Raw genomic sequence first — 14,288 nt, forward strand, 5'->3', positions numbered from 1 at the left:
TTGCACAATATAATTACAGGTCCCATGGCATGCCACCAGGTTTGATGTGATTAGCCGCTACAAAGGTAGGCTAATCACACCACACCTGGTGGCATGCCATTGGACCTTCAAGCTGATGAGGTCGAGACCACCTAATGGTTAGAGGATGTTGTGAAAGGAATGGACAAGGGAATCGGCCAAGGGGAAGGGGTAAGTGAGGCAAGGGTAGAAGGATGAGGTTAGAAAAATGGGTGTTCATTGATGTATAAGGGAGGGGAGGTTAAAGGAGGAGGGAAACTGGGTGAAATGTTGGCCAAACGTATGTGGCAGAACGAGTTCTTTGAAACAAGATACAAATAACACATTGACCTCATTGCAAGCTATTAAAACCTGTTTTAAAACACATACAAAATGGGGCTGTCCTAGAGTGATGTATCTGTCAGCTAGAGGAGGGAAGGACAGCACCCAAGAAAAGAGAGACCCCAGAGAGCAGAGAGGAGGGATCCCCCAGCCCCCCTAACCCTGGTAAATAGGTTTTTTAAATCTTTTAATGACTTCTAAACGACTATATTCATCAATTCAAGTTGAAATCTCCACATTTAAATGACCTTTCACAGATTGAATCATCCCATTCTCAATATGGCAAGCCGCAGACGAGGAGTACACACTATCCTATTCATGACTGGGATAATGTGCATCCTTGTGCTACTTGAAATTGCTACAACCAACAAACATTTGTGGATTTCCAAGTTGCGGCCCCATTTCCAGCTTGAGGCCTTGCCTCCGTGCGCGTGTAATAGATGTGTTACAGAGGATGATGATCCATGGTTTACGAAACGCTTCAAAGCGTCTCTCAATCCCTTTTTGACGCAGAACAATGCTCTCTCAGAGCGTGATTTCAGATGGTGGGAGGTAAATATATCCAATATATATCTCCCTTCTTCTGGAGATCATTTTATTTATGTCTAGATTATAATTATCCAATACTCAATGACCAAAACTTCTACCAACTCATACAACAGAAGAGAAAGATCATTAATTATCCTCTTCTCTTCACATCAGAACTTGCAATCTGGCAATAAGCCCTTTCTCAGCTACAGAATGGCCGAGATGAAGGTGTTTGAGATTTTCCCACAACAGGAGAGCTTCATGGACTCCAGCCCTGATCGCTGCAGGACCTGTGCTGTGGTTGGGAATTCAGTTAATTTGCTGGGGTCTCACTATGGACCCCTCATCGACCTTCATGATGTTATAATGAGGTAAACTATGCCAGCGTATCCTTCCTGCCCCCTGTGGAAGCCGGACTAGATTTCCTGCTTGTCGCTTATTGAAGGTTAAGTCCATTAGACTAGGTCATTCTGAGCAGCCATTGATGAGCTAAATGAACCATGAATGAATATCAACAAACAAACAAAGAGATATAGGCCTATAACTACATTTATACCACGGTCTGCGGGAATACTCGATTCTGATTGGATGCAGGGTGTGCATTAACTCCTGATATACGGACACCTGGACAAGTAGTTCCGTCAAATTGTCTGTTTACCGTTCTCAATTAATGCGCTAGCTGGCGTATCGTCTCTAAAATAGTAGTAACCATAGCAACGGGAAACAAAACAAAGCTCAGCGGACTATAATACCTCCCGCTACCTCCCGTTCTAAAGTCGTAGCTATGGTCCGTCCTAATTACTGGAGGAGTGAACAACGTTTCCGTTGCATGAGAACCCAACGGGCGTGTAATGATGGTTCCGGGTATTAGTCGGACCCTCAGGCGTAACCAGGGAAACAAATGTATGTTTTGTGGAAAACTTTATATTCAGATTGTAAAACGCATGAAAATATAAATGAATGGTCTTAATTTGGTCACCGTTGGTAAGTGACCGTGGTATAAGCGGGATAATGCCCTTCGAGGTGTCCATTATCAGGAATTAATGGACTTCGCGGAGGCAACCGTCCTCCGCTTCGCGTCGGACGGTTCACGCCTCCACGTCGTCCATTAATTCCTGATAATGGACACCTCGTCGGGCATTATCCCTTACATAGTCGACCAGAGCTGCCAACTTTTCAAAAAACCTTGGAGTGAGATTTTGTCGCGGGTACCCCTGACAACGCAGGCTCAGATTTGAGAGAATTGTATTTAATTGGATGTTGAACCCATGTTGTACCTGCATTTTGGTGGTTTGTGGGTAGGCCCCAAGCCATTGATAGGGGCGGCTCACTGGAGATGGGCAATATTGGTTACATTATGTGACGCAAAGACATAGCTGAAGGTCCAAGGAGAAAAATCTCAAATAGTTTGGGAAATACCAGTGTCATTTGACCCATCTGTAACAAGGGTATAGGGGGCTTTTTTCATCTCCTTCACAAGCCCCTGTGTGAAATATGGCGCTATTGCTTCATTGGTAATGCAGGATGACTTTGTCCTAGCACACCTGTACTCCTGTGCTGTCTTCGAATCTCCGAAACATTCTTTTAGGAGAGGCCCTAGGTGGTCCGCAAAGGCTAGGGGGATGTTGTGAACTCCCAACCCAGCTGTCATTTTGACCTCAGCTCTTCTTGTCTGTAAGAAATTAAAAATGATTAGCCCTAACCCAAAAGACCATCATTTATTTCAAATCACCTGCAATAATTGGCCACAGGTAAAAAACACATTCAGCAACTAAGATCTCAAATTAAGAAAATTCTACTGTACTACACCACAAAACACAAATTAGTCAGAACTATCAACCATGACTTTACCGTGATCAACTATAACACACAACTCTTGACTGAACCTTGACAGGACCATTACACATATCATACCTTAGCATCTTGTGCAGACATGCCCCCAACAGAGGGAATGGGCATTGCATATTGTGATATTGTGGCTGAGGACTGGAGAGCCCGTTGCTTTTCTTGGTGGCTTTTGGTTTTTATGTGGCGCACTACATCTGTCACACCCTGATGGCAACAGGAGTTTTCAATTCGGGACACTGCACACCAGTAGTGTGTGATGAGGGTCCCTCTCGTAATAAATGGCCATGAAGAGGTCCACTCATTTTTGAAAATGGATCTATATGTTGATGCTCCAGCCAGAGCACGACTCTTCTGGCCCTGGTGTTGGATTGGGGGAGACCCTTCTGTCTGTCCCTCTGTGTCTTCTTCCATCTGCTCTGTTGGTCGTGCTATTTGTCCTGTCTGTTGCTCCTCTGCATGTGCTTCTATTTGTCCTGTCTGTGGCTCCTCTGCATGTGCTTCTATTTGTCCTGTCTGTGGCTCCTCTGCATGTGCTTCTATTTGTCCTGTCTGTGGCTCCTCTGCATGTGCTTCTATTTGTCCTGTTTGTGGCTCCTCTGCATGTGCTTCTATTTGTCCTGTCTGTTGCTCCTCTGCATGTTTGTCAGTCTGTCCTGGCTGTAGCTCTAGCTGACCTGTCTCCTGCTCCCTCTGTCCCGTGTGTTGCTCCTCTGTCTGTTGTCCTGTCAGTGGTTCTGGCTGTTCTGGCTGTTCTGTCAATGTGTTTCTCTGTCTTTTTTCACTTGGCTGCTTCTTTAAATAAAATAAAAGGTTTCGCTTTTGTCCTGTCAAAGGTCTCTTACGGGACATCTTTGAAACCTTAAAGAATTAAAATGGCGATCATGTTGGTTTAATAACTCTACTCTCAGTTATAAGAACATGCCTACTTCTATTGCACACATTTCTTGTAGCCTATTATTTATGTTAAGGTCACCACACTAAATCAAGTCCACAGACACGCACAAACACAAACAAATAATTTAAAGATTTAAAGTTTAAGAGAGTGAGTTCTCAATTGAAATGCATTTCATTGTAACATACCTTGTAAGTAACGTCTCAGATGAGAGTTTACATTCCCATCTGACTTCTCGAGGTAGTTTTTCCCGCCGTCTCACTATTCTTCTGTCGCTAACTTCGGATGCAGGTTCAGTGGCGCTCAACAGCGCCATCTACCGTCGGGTAGTTTGGAAAGGAACGAACGCGTCTTTTTTTTTTTGCCGTGAGAAATTGGATGTGTGGCGTGTGTGCGTGTGTAAACAGGCAAAAGAGTGTGTCACACGGTGAAACCGTGAGAGTTGGCAGGTCCCTAAAATATAAATGATACTGATGTCATTTCCCTTGGTTGTACAATCTAGGTTCAATACAGCTCGTACTGTGGGCTATGAAGGGGATGTGGGGAACAAAACGACTCTCCACATCATGTACCCAGAGAGCGCTGTGGATTTGGATGACCACACACATCTCTTATTATTTCCCTTCAAAATAAGGGACCTTGAGTGGCTAGTCAGCGCTTTCACCACAAAATCTGTGACAATGTAAGTCAACACAATATACAATAAACAAAACATATGTTCAAATTACTTAAGTGCTTAGAGATGTCTGATGCTTAGAAATGACGAGTTGAGTCGGCGATTCAAGTTGAATCGACTGAATTTCTTTTTTGTGAAGCAAATTCAATTATTCTCAACGAAATGCCCCAAATGTCTTTAACAATTATTATTTTTTACTTCCTAAACATTTTGCTTTTGATCACATGAGGGCTGAACCACACCGATACTGTAACGTGGGCGTTTGGCAGAACCCAAGTGCACAGACTGACGACGAGCGTAGAACAGTTTCAAGAGTTTATTCAGATACAGGATCGGACAGGCAGAGCGTAGTCAGCAGGCAGAGGTCGGCAACGGGAGGGCAGATGGGCAGCAGGGAACGGGTGAACAGACAGACCGACAGGGACTCGACGGCGATCGGGAGGTCAGGCAGGCGAAGGGTCGAAAGCAGGGAAGGCAGGCCGGTGGATCAGGAGTCGGGGGGCAGAGGAGCAGACAGGCCGACAGGGGGCTGGGCGGCAGGCAGGACAGTCAGACAGGCAGGGGTCAGAGAACAGGCAGGATAGTCAGGCAGGCAGGGATCAGAGAACAGGCAGGATAGTCAGGCAGGCAGGGATCAGAGAACAGGCAGGATAGTCAGGCAGGCAGGGATCAGAGAACAGGCAGGATAGGCAGGGATCAGAGAACAGGCAGGATCCGAGGTGGGTCAGGATTCGAGTCGCGGGAAAGCACTGTGAAACACAAGAGACAATCTGGCAGGGAATGTTTGGAAGGAGAGGACTGATATAGGGAGAGCACAGGGTGGAAGGCAGGTGAATGGGAAAACCAGGGGCAGACCATGACAGATACAGTATCATCTGTGGTTTTCATTATTGTTGAATGATTCTACTTCTATGTATTTTCAACAAAATTGGACACAATATTTCAAGGAAAGAACCGTTCTCCTGTACCAACGCCAATATAATCATTTTATGTTTTTGTCTTTTTCACAGGACATACAGATGGATGAAATCCACAGTCAAAGCGAATCAGAGTTTGGTGAGTATTAATGTGATGTTCATGGTTTTGCCAGATACCACACAGTGGTGACCTTTTACAAATATTTTCCAGTTCCGAAAGGTATGTCAATGTAATGCCCCTTGCAGAGGCTGATTCTGAGCTCCTCATGCACCCAGGTAAAGGTTCTCTATCCTGGCTTTATCCAATATGTCCATGAAAACTGGCTGGAAAAAAAAGGAAGGTATCCATCCACTGGCTTTATGGGTGTGGTGCTTGCAATGCACATTTGTGATGAGGTAAGACCAATAGAAACATCAATATACACTATAATTCACTATGATATTCTCTATGATAATGAACAGCTATATGTCTGATTTCCTAGGTCAGTGTATTTGGATTTGGCGCAGACAAGGATGGAAACTGGAGACACTACTGGGAGGAGCTTCAAAACAAAAATCTTGGAACTGGACCCCATGGAGGAGGGCAAGAGTACAAACGTATTCTGGAACTTGCAGAGAAGCAGAAACTGAACTTCTATAAAGGGTTTTGAATGTTTTCCGTCTCTCTGACACAATGGTCGTGGTAGTAGTACATCAGCACTTAAAGGGGTAGTTCGGAATTTTGGACATAGGGCCTGATTCCGAAGTGAGCATTGGTATTCTATATCACTGGAGACAGTTTTCAACACATTTCATTCAGTCCTTCTAGTTGCAGAGTTCGCTCGTGCTAGGCTAGCGCAAGTCAACGGGCAATGCTAGCCTGCTATTAAAAACAGTCTTACCCACTCCACAGTACACCCGAGGTAAATCAATTATAACGCCAGACTATAGATTTAAATGTCTGTGTTGATAGAATAATGTTAGAAATAAAACTAACCATGCATCGCATGAATCATCGAGGGACTACTTTCTCAGCAGAAGCGGAATTCTACTATGCGCTGGTTAGGTTTGTAACCGAGTCACGACAGAAGAACGTAAACAGAGAAGCGTGGGACAGAAGCGCAATTGAACGGCTAGGCAACATGATGGTTCAGTGTGCTTTTAGAAATTGTAGAAATAAACGGTACAGATGGGCACCACAAAGTTTCCACCAATTTCCAGTGCGAGATCCAGAAAGGACTCAACTGTGGCTTGTTGCTGCTTGCTTTGACATCAAAACACCGGCTCGTACATGTACGGTTCGTTGGATACAACAAATTCCTCATAATCGTCTTCAAAAGCAGATGCATCGCTAACTCCTCCAAACGTGGCCATATCTTGTTAATTTAATACGCTTGTAGAATTCCTTCGTTCACTGTACTATGCGTTTGTAGCAATGACAGCGGCAGGTAACCTAGGTATCAGTCCGCCGCTGCCGTAACCTACGTACAGGAATATAAACACTGCTGCTGAGACCCCGCAATTCCCTCAAAATGCAATGCAATGCAAGGTTGGTTTTATTTCTAACATTATTCTATAAACAGATATTTAGATGTATAGTCTGTCGTTATAATTGATTTACCTCGGGTGTACTGTGGAGTGGGTAAGACTGTTTTTAATAGCAGGCTAGCATTGCCCGTTGACTTGCGCTAGCCTAGCACGAGCGAACTCTGCAACTAGAAGGACTGAATGAAATGTGTTAAACTGTCTCCAGTGATATAGAATACCAATGCTCACTTCGGAATCAGGCCCTATGTCCAAAATTCCAAACTACCCCTTTAAACATTTACTGCCAACCTCACTTCTTTCTCCATTTTGTAAGACTCTTCTAGTTAGGGTTGTGATGATTTGAGATCAAACATGGACACATCTCTGTGGTTACATTTTGTGGCTTATTTTGTTGGGGTTTTGTTGTGACACTTGTTCAGCAGTTTGTCAAACTGTGGAGTGAGCTTGAGATCTGGGGTCTCTTATGGCCCTGACAGACCATTCTTACTGCACATCGTCGGCAGAGAAGGCAGACCAATTTGGTCATGGCCAATTCAACATGTGCAATTGGCCGAAAAGAACCCAGACGGGCTTGAAAAGATCACCGACGGCTTTTTTCGACAGCCGGTCGCACAGCACACACCAAACAGACTCAGGCAACCGAGCTCGCCAGACTGCCAGAAGACCGATAATCCGGTTTATGTGTCAGGATAGTGTAAACTCTACACTATGCTTAGGGGGGCCTGGTAGATCTCTTCTCTCTGCTCTCTGGACTCTCTCTTTTTTGGGCGCTGTCTTTTTCCACCTCTAGCTGACGGATACGTCTCTCTAGGAGGGCTCTACTTTATATGTTTTTAAAACAGGTTTTAAAGTAGTAGCTTGGAAGGATATTAAGCCTGTTGCTGCTGCCGTCTTGCTGTCATTCCACCTCGTTAGGAAAGGGGTATTCAAACATGAATTATATTTTTGTTGTGAAATAATAAAACCATGACAAGGAAAGCGGTCAATAAGTGTTATTTCAAACACAAAAATAGAATATTAATATCTTAAAAAACAGCAAGGAAGAACGGGGGTCAGTTTTCTTCTGTTTCTGTGAACAAAGACAAACAAAAGCTGAGCTACTCCGCAGAACACTTGTTTCTCCCGTTTCGCCAAAAGCAGGTGTATTTGTTTTTCTAGCCTCACTTTGTGATTCCTAAAATAAGCTTCAAGCCAGGCTTGTTAATCAAACAATGCCCATATATGGCATCAACCAGTGATGCCATGATGATTTCTTTCCGTTCTCTTCATGTTTATCAAGCACAACTTGTTCTTCCACATACTTGTGGCAAACTGGCAAACATTTCACCCAGTTTTCCCTAATCCTTTTACCTCCCCTCCCTCATCCATCAGTGAACAACCAGTTTACCCAATCCCTCTAACCTTCTCTAAATTGCCCCTTCCCCTTAGTAGATACCCTTGTCCATTCCTTTCACAACACCCTCTATCCATTAGTTGGTCTCGACCTCATCAGCTTTATTATAAAGTAATGTCATTCTTTGTGTGGGATTGTGCAACATGGTCTCACAGGAATCCGTGAAATGACTACGGTCGGACGCTTAACTCGAAATCCGTGGCCACATCACGGAAACACACCGATATCCGTGTGTGAGCCACGGAATAAGAGTGGCATTTACTTGCATTGGAGCAAATTCCTTGGCCACATCACGGACAATTGAAGTGATTCCGTCAGACCACCACGGATTTTGAGTTAAGCCCCCGCTGTGGCACACGCACAGATTGAAACGGGAGCACACACACAGATTGAAACGGGAATCTGTGTGTGTGCCACAGAATATCATTGTCATTTACTTGCATTGGAGCAACTTCCGTGGACACAACAAGGACAATTTAAGTGTTTCAGTGAGACCACCCCGGGTTTTGAGTTAAGTCCCCGTGGTCGACTCGCTCGTTGAAACGGGGATCCGTGTGTGAGCCACGGAACATCAGCGTCATTAACTTGCATTGGAGCGAATTCCGTGGCCACATCACGGAAATCGGCGTGTTTTCGTGATGTGTCCACGGATTTCGAGTTATTTGTCCGTAGTCATTTCACGGATTCCTGTGAGACCAGGTTGGGATTGTGTGTGGGTTGGGTTGTTTTAGCACCCTCACCTGGTACAGTATGCAGACTTACACCAAGTTGAAGAGGGTGGGACAAAGCGCAGAAGGCATCTGATCCGATCAATCATAAAATCAGACTGGCGCTGGTGTGGAACACACACGCTGCTTTTGTTGTTGCAATAAACCCATTATATATTTAATTTTTTTGTTTAATTTATTGTATGACGATATTTCTATGTGTGAAGTGCCTTGAACCTACCTCGTGTATGAAAATAATATATAAATAAAGTTGCCCTGCCTTCACTCGCGAAATCCCGTGTCTGTACTGCTTTAATTGGCTTTATGTTCCCTTTCGTTTTACAGTTGCCATGAGCTTTAACATATTCTTTGAAACAAACCATCAGTTCACCATTTTCTACAAACAAATTGGCCCTGGTGGGATTAATAAAGTTGTTTGTATTGTATTGTATTGATAAGTAAGTGTGTAAAAATCTATTTGTTGAAGTTTGATATTGTAAACAGATGGGTGAATAACTCATCTATTTACAGAATAAGAGTCCCTTACATACAGTTTTACAACGAGGGCACTCAACACGAAGGAACCAAAGTCCAAACCAGTATCTGATAGGGCTGACTTTCTTAACATTTCTAAGTAAGATGACAACCAAATGTTGAATGACTACCGTAGTGAGAATGGTTAGTGTGGTGGTAGTGATAGAGATGGGGTTGCTGAATGTTGTAAAGATGGAGTACACACACACACACACACACACACACACACACACACACACACACACACACACACACACACACACACACACACACACACACACACACACACAGGTTATATTGATTACCTTATTATTAGTTTGCACTGAGATAAAAGTTTGAAAAAAGTGTAACGACTGTGAATATAAATGTAATTATGTATAAGTGGTTTAAAAAAGATTGAATATCTTAACAAAATTGGAGTTGAGACAAGAGGGAAAAAGTAAGGAACTATTGGGGTTGAATTATGTCTAAGACTGATCCATTCAGCATACAACTAGGTGGACACTCCCACTTGTGATGTCTCTGAGAGGAATTTTTATATCATTCTATCATTTTATTGTACAGCCCCAATAAATATGTTGCAATCAAACACGACTGAAGGTAAAAAGAAAGGTAAGTCATAATTTTTCGTTGTATTGTCGCTATTCTTCTGCATCTAGTTCATCTAGATTAGCTCACAGAATTATGAGACCTATATTAATGGACCACGCGGAGTTTCAGCTTTTATAAGACATAACGTTTGTGTTGATAGCATATCGTTAAATATTTCAAAATATTTCAAGCACATTAGCATTTAGCATTTACCAGAAGCAGAAACACAGCCACGTACGAAGAACCTGGACTCAAACCATTGACTCGTTCTCAAAAACATGGACTTAAGTTGAACACGATCAGGAACAGAATAAGTAGAGGGAATGAGTTTAGCCTCAAGTCAAAAAAATTGTGTTGACATCATCAAGCTTTCAGCAGGGAACCAGCTAGAAATTCAAATTGTTTCCTTATAACTGAAGGAAGACGCATGATGCACTAAATCAACAACGCAAAGTCACAGTTCAAAAGTGGGAAATGCGGTGTAAAAATTAAAACATTAATACATGTGTTGCCCTATTGGGTCACATAAATTATTCTCCCTTCTTCTGGAGATCATTTTATTTATGTCTAGATTATAATCGACAAAACACTGGTTAAGCAATTATAAACTTTTAAATAATTGTACACTGTGCTGTTGTTTGGATTTAGGCTTGCAGACATATAGGCTTCATGTGGTTGGTCGGATATCAGGCATGTCCAGTGTATTGTGTTTAACTATCCAAAACTTTGAAAAATTGAAAGAATACTTTAAGAGTATTTATTGAGATCGCCACGTTTAAATGTCCATCTTTCACAGAATGAATCATCCCATTCTCAAAATGGCAAGCCGCAGACGAGGAGTATACACTATCCTATTCATTACTGGGATAATGTGCATACTTGTGCTACTTGAAATTGCTACAACTGACAAACATTCGTGGATTTATAAGGTGCTGCCCTGGTTCAGTCTTAAGGGCTTGCCTCCCTGCGGGTGCAATAGATGTGTTACAGAGGACGATGATCCATGGTTTACGAAACGCTTCGACGCGTCTCTCAAGACCTTTTTGACGCGGAACAACACTCTCTCAGAGCGTGATTTCAGATGGTGGAAGGTAAATATATCCAAAAAACAATGTCAGATGGTAACGAGAACAAGCAAGTGATTCTAGATTCAAAATCCACATCAAATATATCAATACTCAGTGACTAAAACTTCTACCCACCGGTGCAACAGTAAAGGAAGATCATTAATTATCCTCTTCTCTTCACATCAGAACTTGCAATTTGGCAATAAGGCCTTTCTCAGCTACAGAGTGGCCGAGCTGAAGGTGTTTGAGATTTTTCCACAACAGGAGAGCTTCATGGACTCCAGCCCTGAACGCTGCAGGACCTGTGCTGTGGTTGGGAATTCAGTTAATTTGCTGGGGTCTCAATATGGACCCCTCATCGACTTTCATGACGTCATCATGAGGTAAACTATGCCAGCGTACCCTTCCTGCCCCCTGTGGATGCCGGACTAGATTTCCTGCTTGTCGCTTATTGTAGGTTAAGTCCATTAGACTAGTTCATTCTGAGCAGCCATTGATGAGCTAAATGAACCATGAATGTATATCAACAAACAAACAAAGAGATGTAGGCCTATAACTACATATAGTCCCTAAAATATAAATGATACTGATGTTATTTCCCTTGATTGTACAATCTAGGTTCAATACAGCTCGTACTGTGGGCTATGAAGGGGATGTGGGGAACAAAACGACTCTCCACATCATGTACCCAGAGAGCGCTGTGGATTTGGATGACCACACACATCTCATATTATTTCCCTTCAAAATAAGGGACCTTGAGTGGCTAGTCAGCGCTTTCACCACAAAATCTGTGAAAATGTAAGTCAACACAATATACAATAAACAAAACAACTTGTATCTAAATTACTTAAGAAGTGCTTAGCAATGTCTGAATCTCAGAAACGACGATCACTTCAAGTTTAATCGAAATTAAAAGTCTTTGTTTAGGGACCGTCCAAATCCAGCCTCATTTTGACCATTTCCATTAGCAGAAATGATGGGAAGCAAAGCAATTTACTCTCAAGGAAATGCAAAGAATTATTTTTTTTTACTTTCTAAACATTTTCTTTAGATCACATGAAGGCTGAACCACACCGATACACTATCATTTATGGTTTTCATTATTGCTGCCTGATTCTAGGTCTATGTTTTTCCACAAAAATGTACACAATATTTCAACCAACCATTTGTACCAACTCCAATGTAATTGTGTTATGTTTTTGTATTTTTCACAGGACAAACAAAGGGTTGAAATCAACAGTCAAAGCAAATCAGGGTTTGGTGGGTTTTAAGTGATGTTCATGGTTTGCCAGATACCACATAGTGGTGACCTTTTACAAATGTTTTCTAGTTCTGAAAGGTACAATATGTCAATGTAATGCCCCTTGCAGAGGCTGATTCTGAGCTCCTCATGCACCCAGGTAAAGGTTCTCTATCCTGGATTTATCCAATATGTCCATGAAAACTGGCTGGGAAAAAAAGGAAGGTATCCATCCACTGGCTTTATGGGCGTGGTGCTTGCAATGCACATTTGTGATGAGGTAGGTAAAATGGAAACATCAATATACACTATAATTCACTATGATATTCTCTATGATAATGAACAGCTACGTGTCTGATTTCCCAGGTCAGTGTATTTGGATTTGGGGCAGACAAGAATGGAAACTGGAGACACTACTGGGAGGAGCTTCGAAACAAACATTTTGGAACTGGACCCCATGGTGGAGGGCAAGAGTACAAACGTATTCTGGAACTAGCAAAGAGGAAAAAGCTGAACTTTTATCGAGGGTTTTGAATGTTTTCTGTCCCTCTGACACAAGGGTAGTGGTAGCAGTACATCAGGACCCTGAATCTAAAACACACAATCTTAAACCACTAACTTCAGATCTCTCTTTTTTGAATCTGTCTTTTCTGCACACCCCCGGCATTGAGACCGCTGTAGTTAGGGGAGTCATGATTTCAGATCAAACATGGACAAATCGAATGTGTTTACTTATTTTGTTGATTTGTTGAATCACTTGTTGAGGGCTGCAGCCCCGCAAGAAGTGATGCAAAAAGTTTTTGTGAGGTCATCATAATATAAAAAACAATACTGTTTACTTAGGGTAAGGGTGGCCTGCCGGACCTCTGCTCTCTGGAGTCTCTCCTTTCTTTGGCATTGTCTTTCCCTCCTCTAGCTCAGCGATTCCCAACACCCGGTCCGCGGACCGGAACTGGTCCATGGACCCGTTAGAACCGGGCCTTGAAATATTTCCAGAAAAGCCCAAATAATAAACAATATATTATGTCATTATGTAATTTATGTAATTTTATTTCCTCCAACACATAGAATCCATACACTTATTTATATTGGGGAAAAGGGAAACATTTTGTGAATTGTGTGAATTTTGTGAAAGTTGAATCATTGGTATATTCAATTCATACAATTAGCCTTTGTGGGCCACCTAGTTCATGAAATGCAAATAAACGACTGAAAATTAAGCAACGTAAATGCCCTACGTGTCTTTGCACTACTTTTGTGCCTATTTAAGTCTTGCGTGACTTTTTTGTGATTCTCTTATAAATTGTATTATTTTATATGATTGCATATAGGAAGGCATTTCATTTCTGTTGCTTTAATTGTTGTGGGACTGAAAAATAAACCATCTTAAAAAACAGCCACATCCTTTGTTTCAAAATGATGCATAAAAATTGACTAGGTGCCGGTCCTCAAATCTTTTACGAATATGCCTGTCTTTGGGACAAAAAGGGTTGGGATTTGGAACCCCTACCCTAAACTGACTGCAGTGGGAGGGGAATCCCTCGCTACAGCCATTCTGGAAATGGCCCATCACCCAACGGCGAAGTGCGCCAAGTCAAACAGGGCCTACGGTGGGGTCGCATTCAAGGAGACATTCCCGGGAGAGACCAAACTGATATAATGTTCGTGGAGGCGCCGGACGGCAAGGACGACCACAGGAAAGTGGGGAAGCACAGAAGCAGGCCTGGCTTCGTTGTGGCGCCATGGATCATTGGTTCAACGATTTTCCCAAAATAATTGACAAAAACAATGGAAGGGCCGGCTGGCAGATCGCACCTTCCCATGAAGTGACTGTGAATCATCCAAAAGGCAGAGGTTGAAGGGGGCATTCGCATTGACGGGACGCAGGAGAAGGCCAGGTCCAAGGAGGAGATTCGGACCTGGACAACCTCCTCCTCCTGCTTTCAGCCTGACCAGTGGCCCGAACCAGTGCAAATACCCCACGTTATGACTCCTCTACATCAAACATTATGAAGTTACAGACCATGGG

At 42.8% G+C, this 14,288-nt stretch overlaps 3 protein-coding genes across 3 annotated transcripts; 2 read left to right on the top strand and 1 right to left on the bottom strand.

Annotated features, from left to right (window-relative positions):
* Positions 1 to 159: 159 nt before the first annotated feature.
* On the top strand, positions 160 to 5,850 carry LOC130380116 (CMP-N-acetylneuraminate-beta-galactosamide-alpha-2,3-sialyltransferase 1-like). Its single transcript, XM_056587300.1, has 7 exons — positions 160 to 189; positions 748 to 891; positions 1,042 to 1,238; positions 4,110 to 4,289; positions 5,294 to 5,339; positions 5,477 to 5,596; positions 5,683 to 5,850. The coding sequence occupies exons 1-7, from the start codon at positions 160 to 162 to the stop codon at positions 5,848 to 5,850; spliced, it is 885 nt and encodes a 294-aa protein (XP_056443275.1).
* On the bottom strand, positions 2,041 to 4,050 carry LOC130379788 (uncharacterized). Its single transcript, XM_056586827.1, has 2 exons — positions 2,782 to 4,050; positions 2,041 to 2,539 (listed from the first exon to the last, which is right to left on the bottom strand). Exons 1-2 carry the CDS (start codon positions 3,562 to 3,564, stop codon positions 2,267 to 2,269), a joined length of 1,056 nt encoding a protein of 351 aa, XP_056442802.1. The 5' UTR covers positions 3,565 to 4,050; the 3' UTR covers positions 2,041 to 2,266.
* A 4,971-nt stretch (positions 5,851 to 10,821) lies between the features above and the next one.
* On the top strand, positions 10,822 to 12,793 carry LOC130380117 (CMP-N-acetylneuraminate-beta-galactosamide-alpha-2,3-sialyltransferase 1-like). Its single transcript, XM_056587301.1, has 6 exons — positions 10,822 to 11,043; positions 11,206 to 11,402; positions 11,638 to 11,817; positions 12,234 to 12,279; positions 12,420 to 12,539; positions 12,626 to 12,793. Exons 1-6 carry the CDS (start codon positions 10,822 to 10,824, stop codon positions 12,791 to 12,793), a joined length of 933 nt encoding a protein of 310 aa, XP_056443276.1.
* The last annotated feature ends 1,495 nt before the right edge of the window (positions 12,794 to 14,288 follow it).

The sequence above is a fragment of the Gadus chalcogrammus genome, chromosome 3 (genome assembly GCF_026213295.1).
Source record: "Gadus chalcogrammus isolate NIFS_2021 chromosome 3, NIFS_Gcha_1.0, whole genome shotgun sequence".
NCBI lineage: Eukaryota > Metazoa > Chordata > Actinopteri > Gadiformes > Gadidae > Gadus > Gadus chalcogrammus.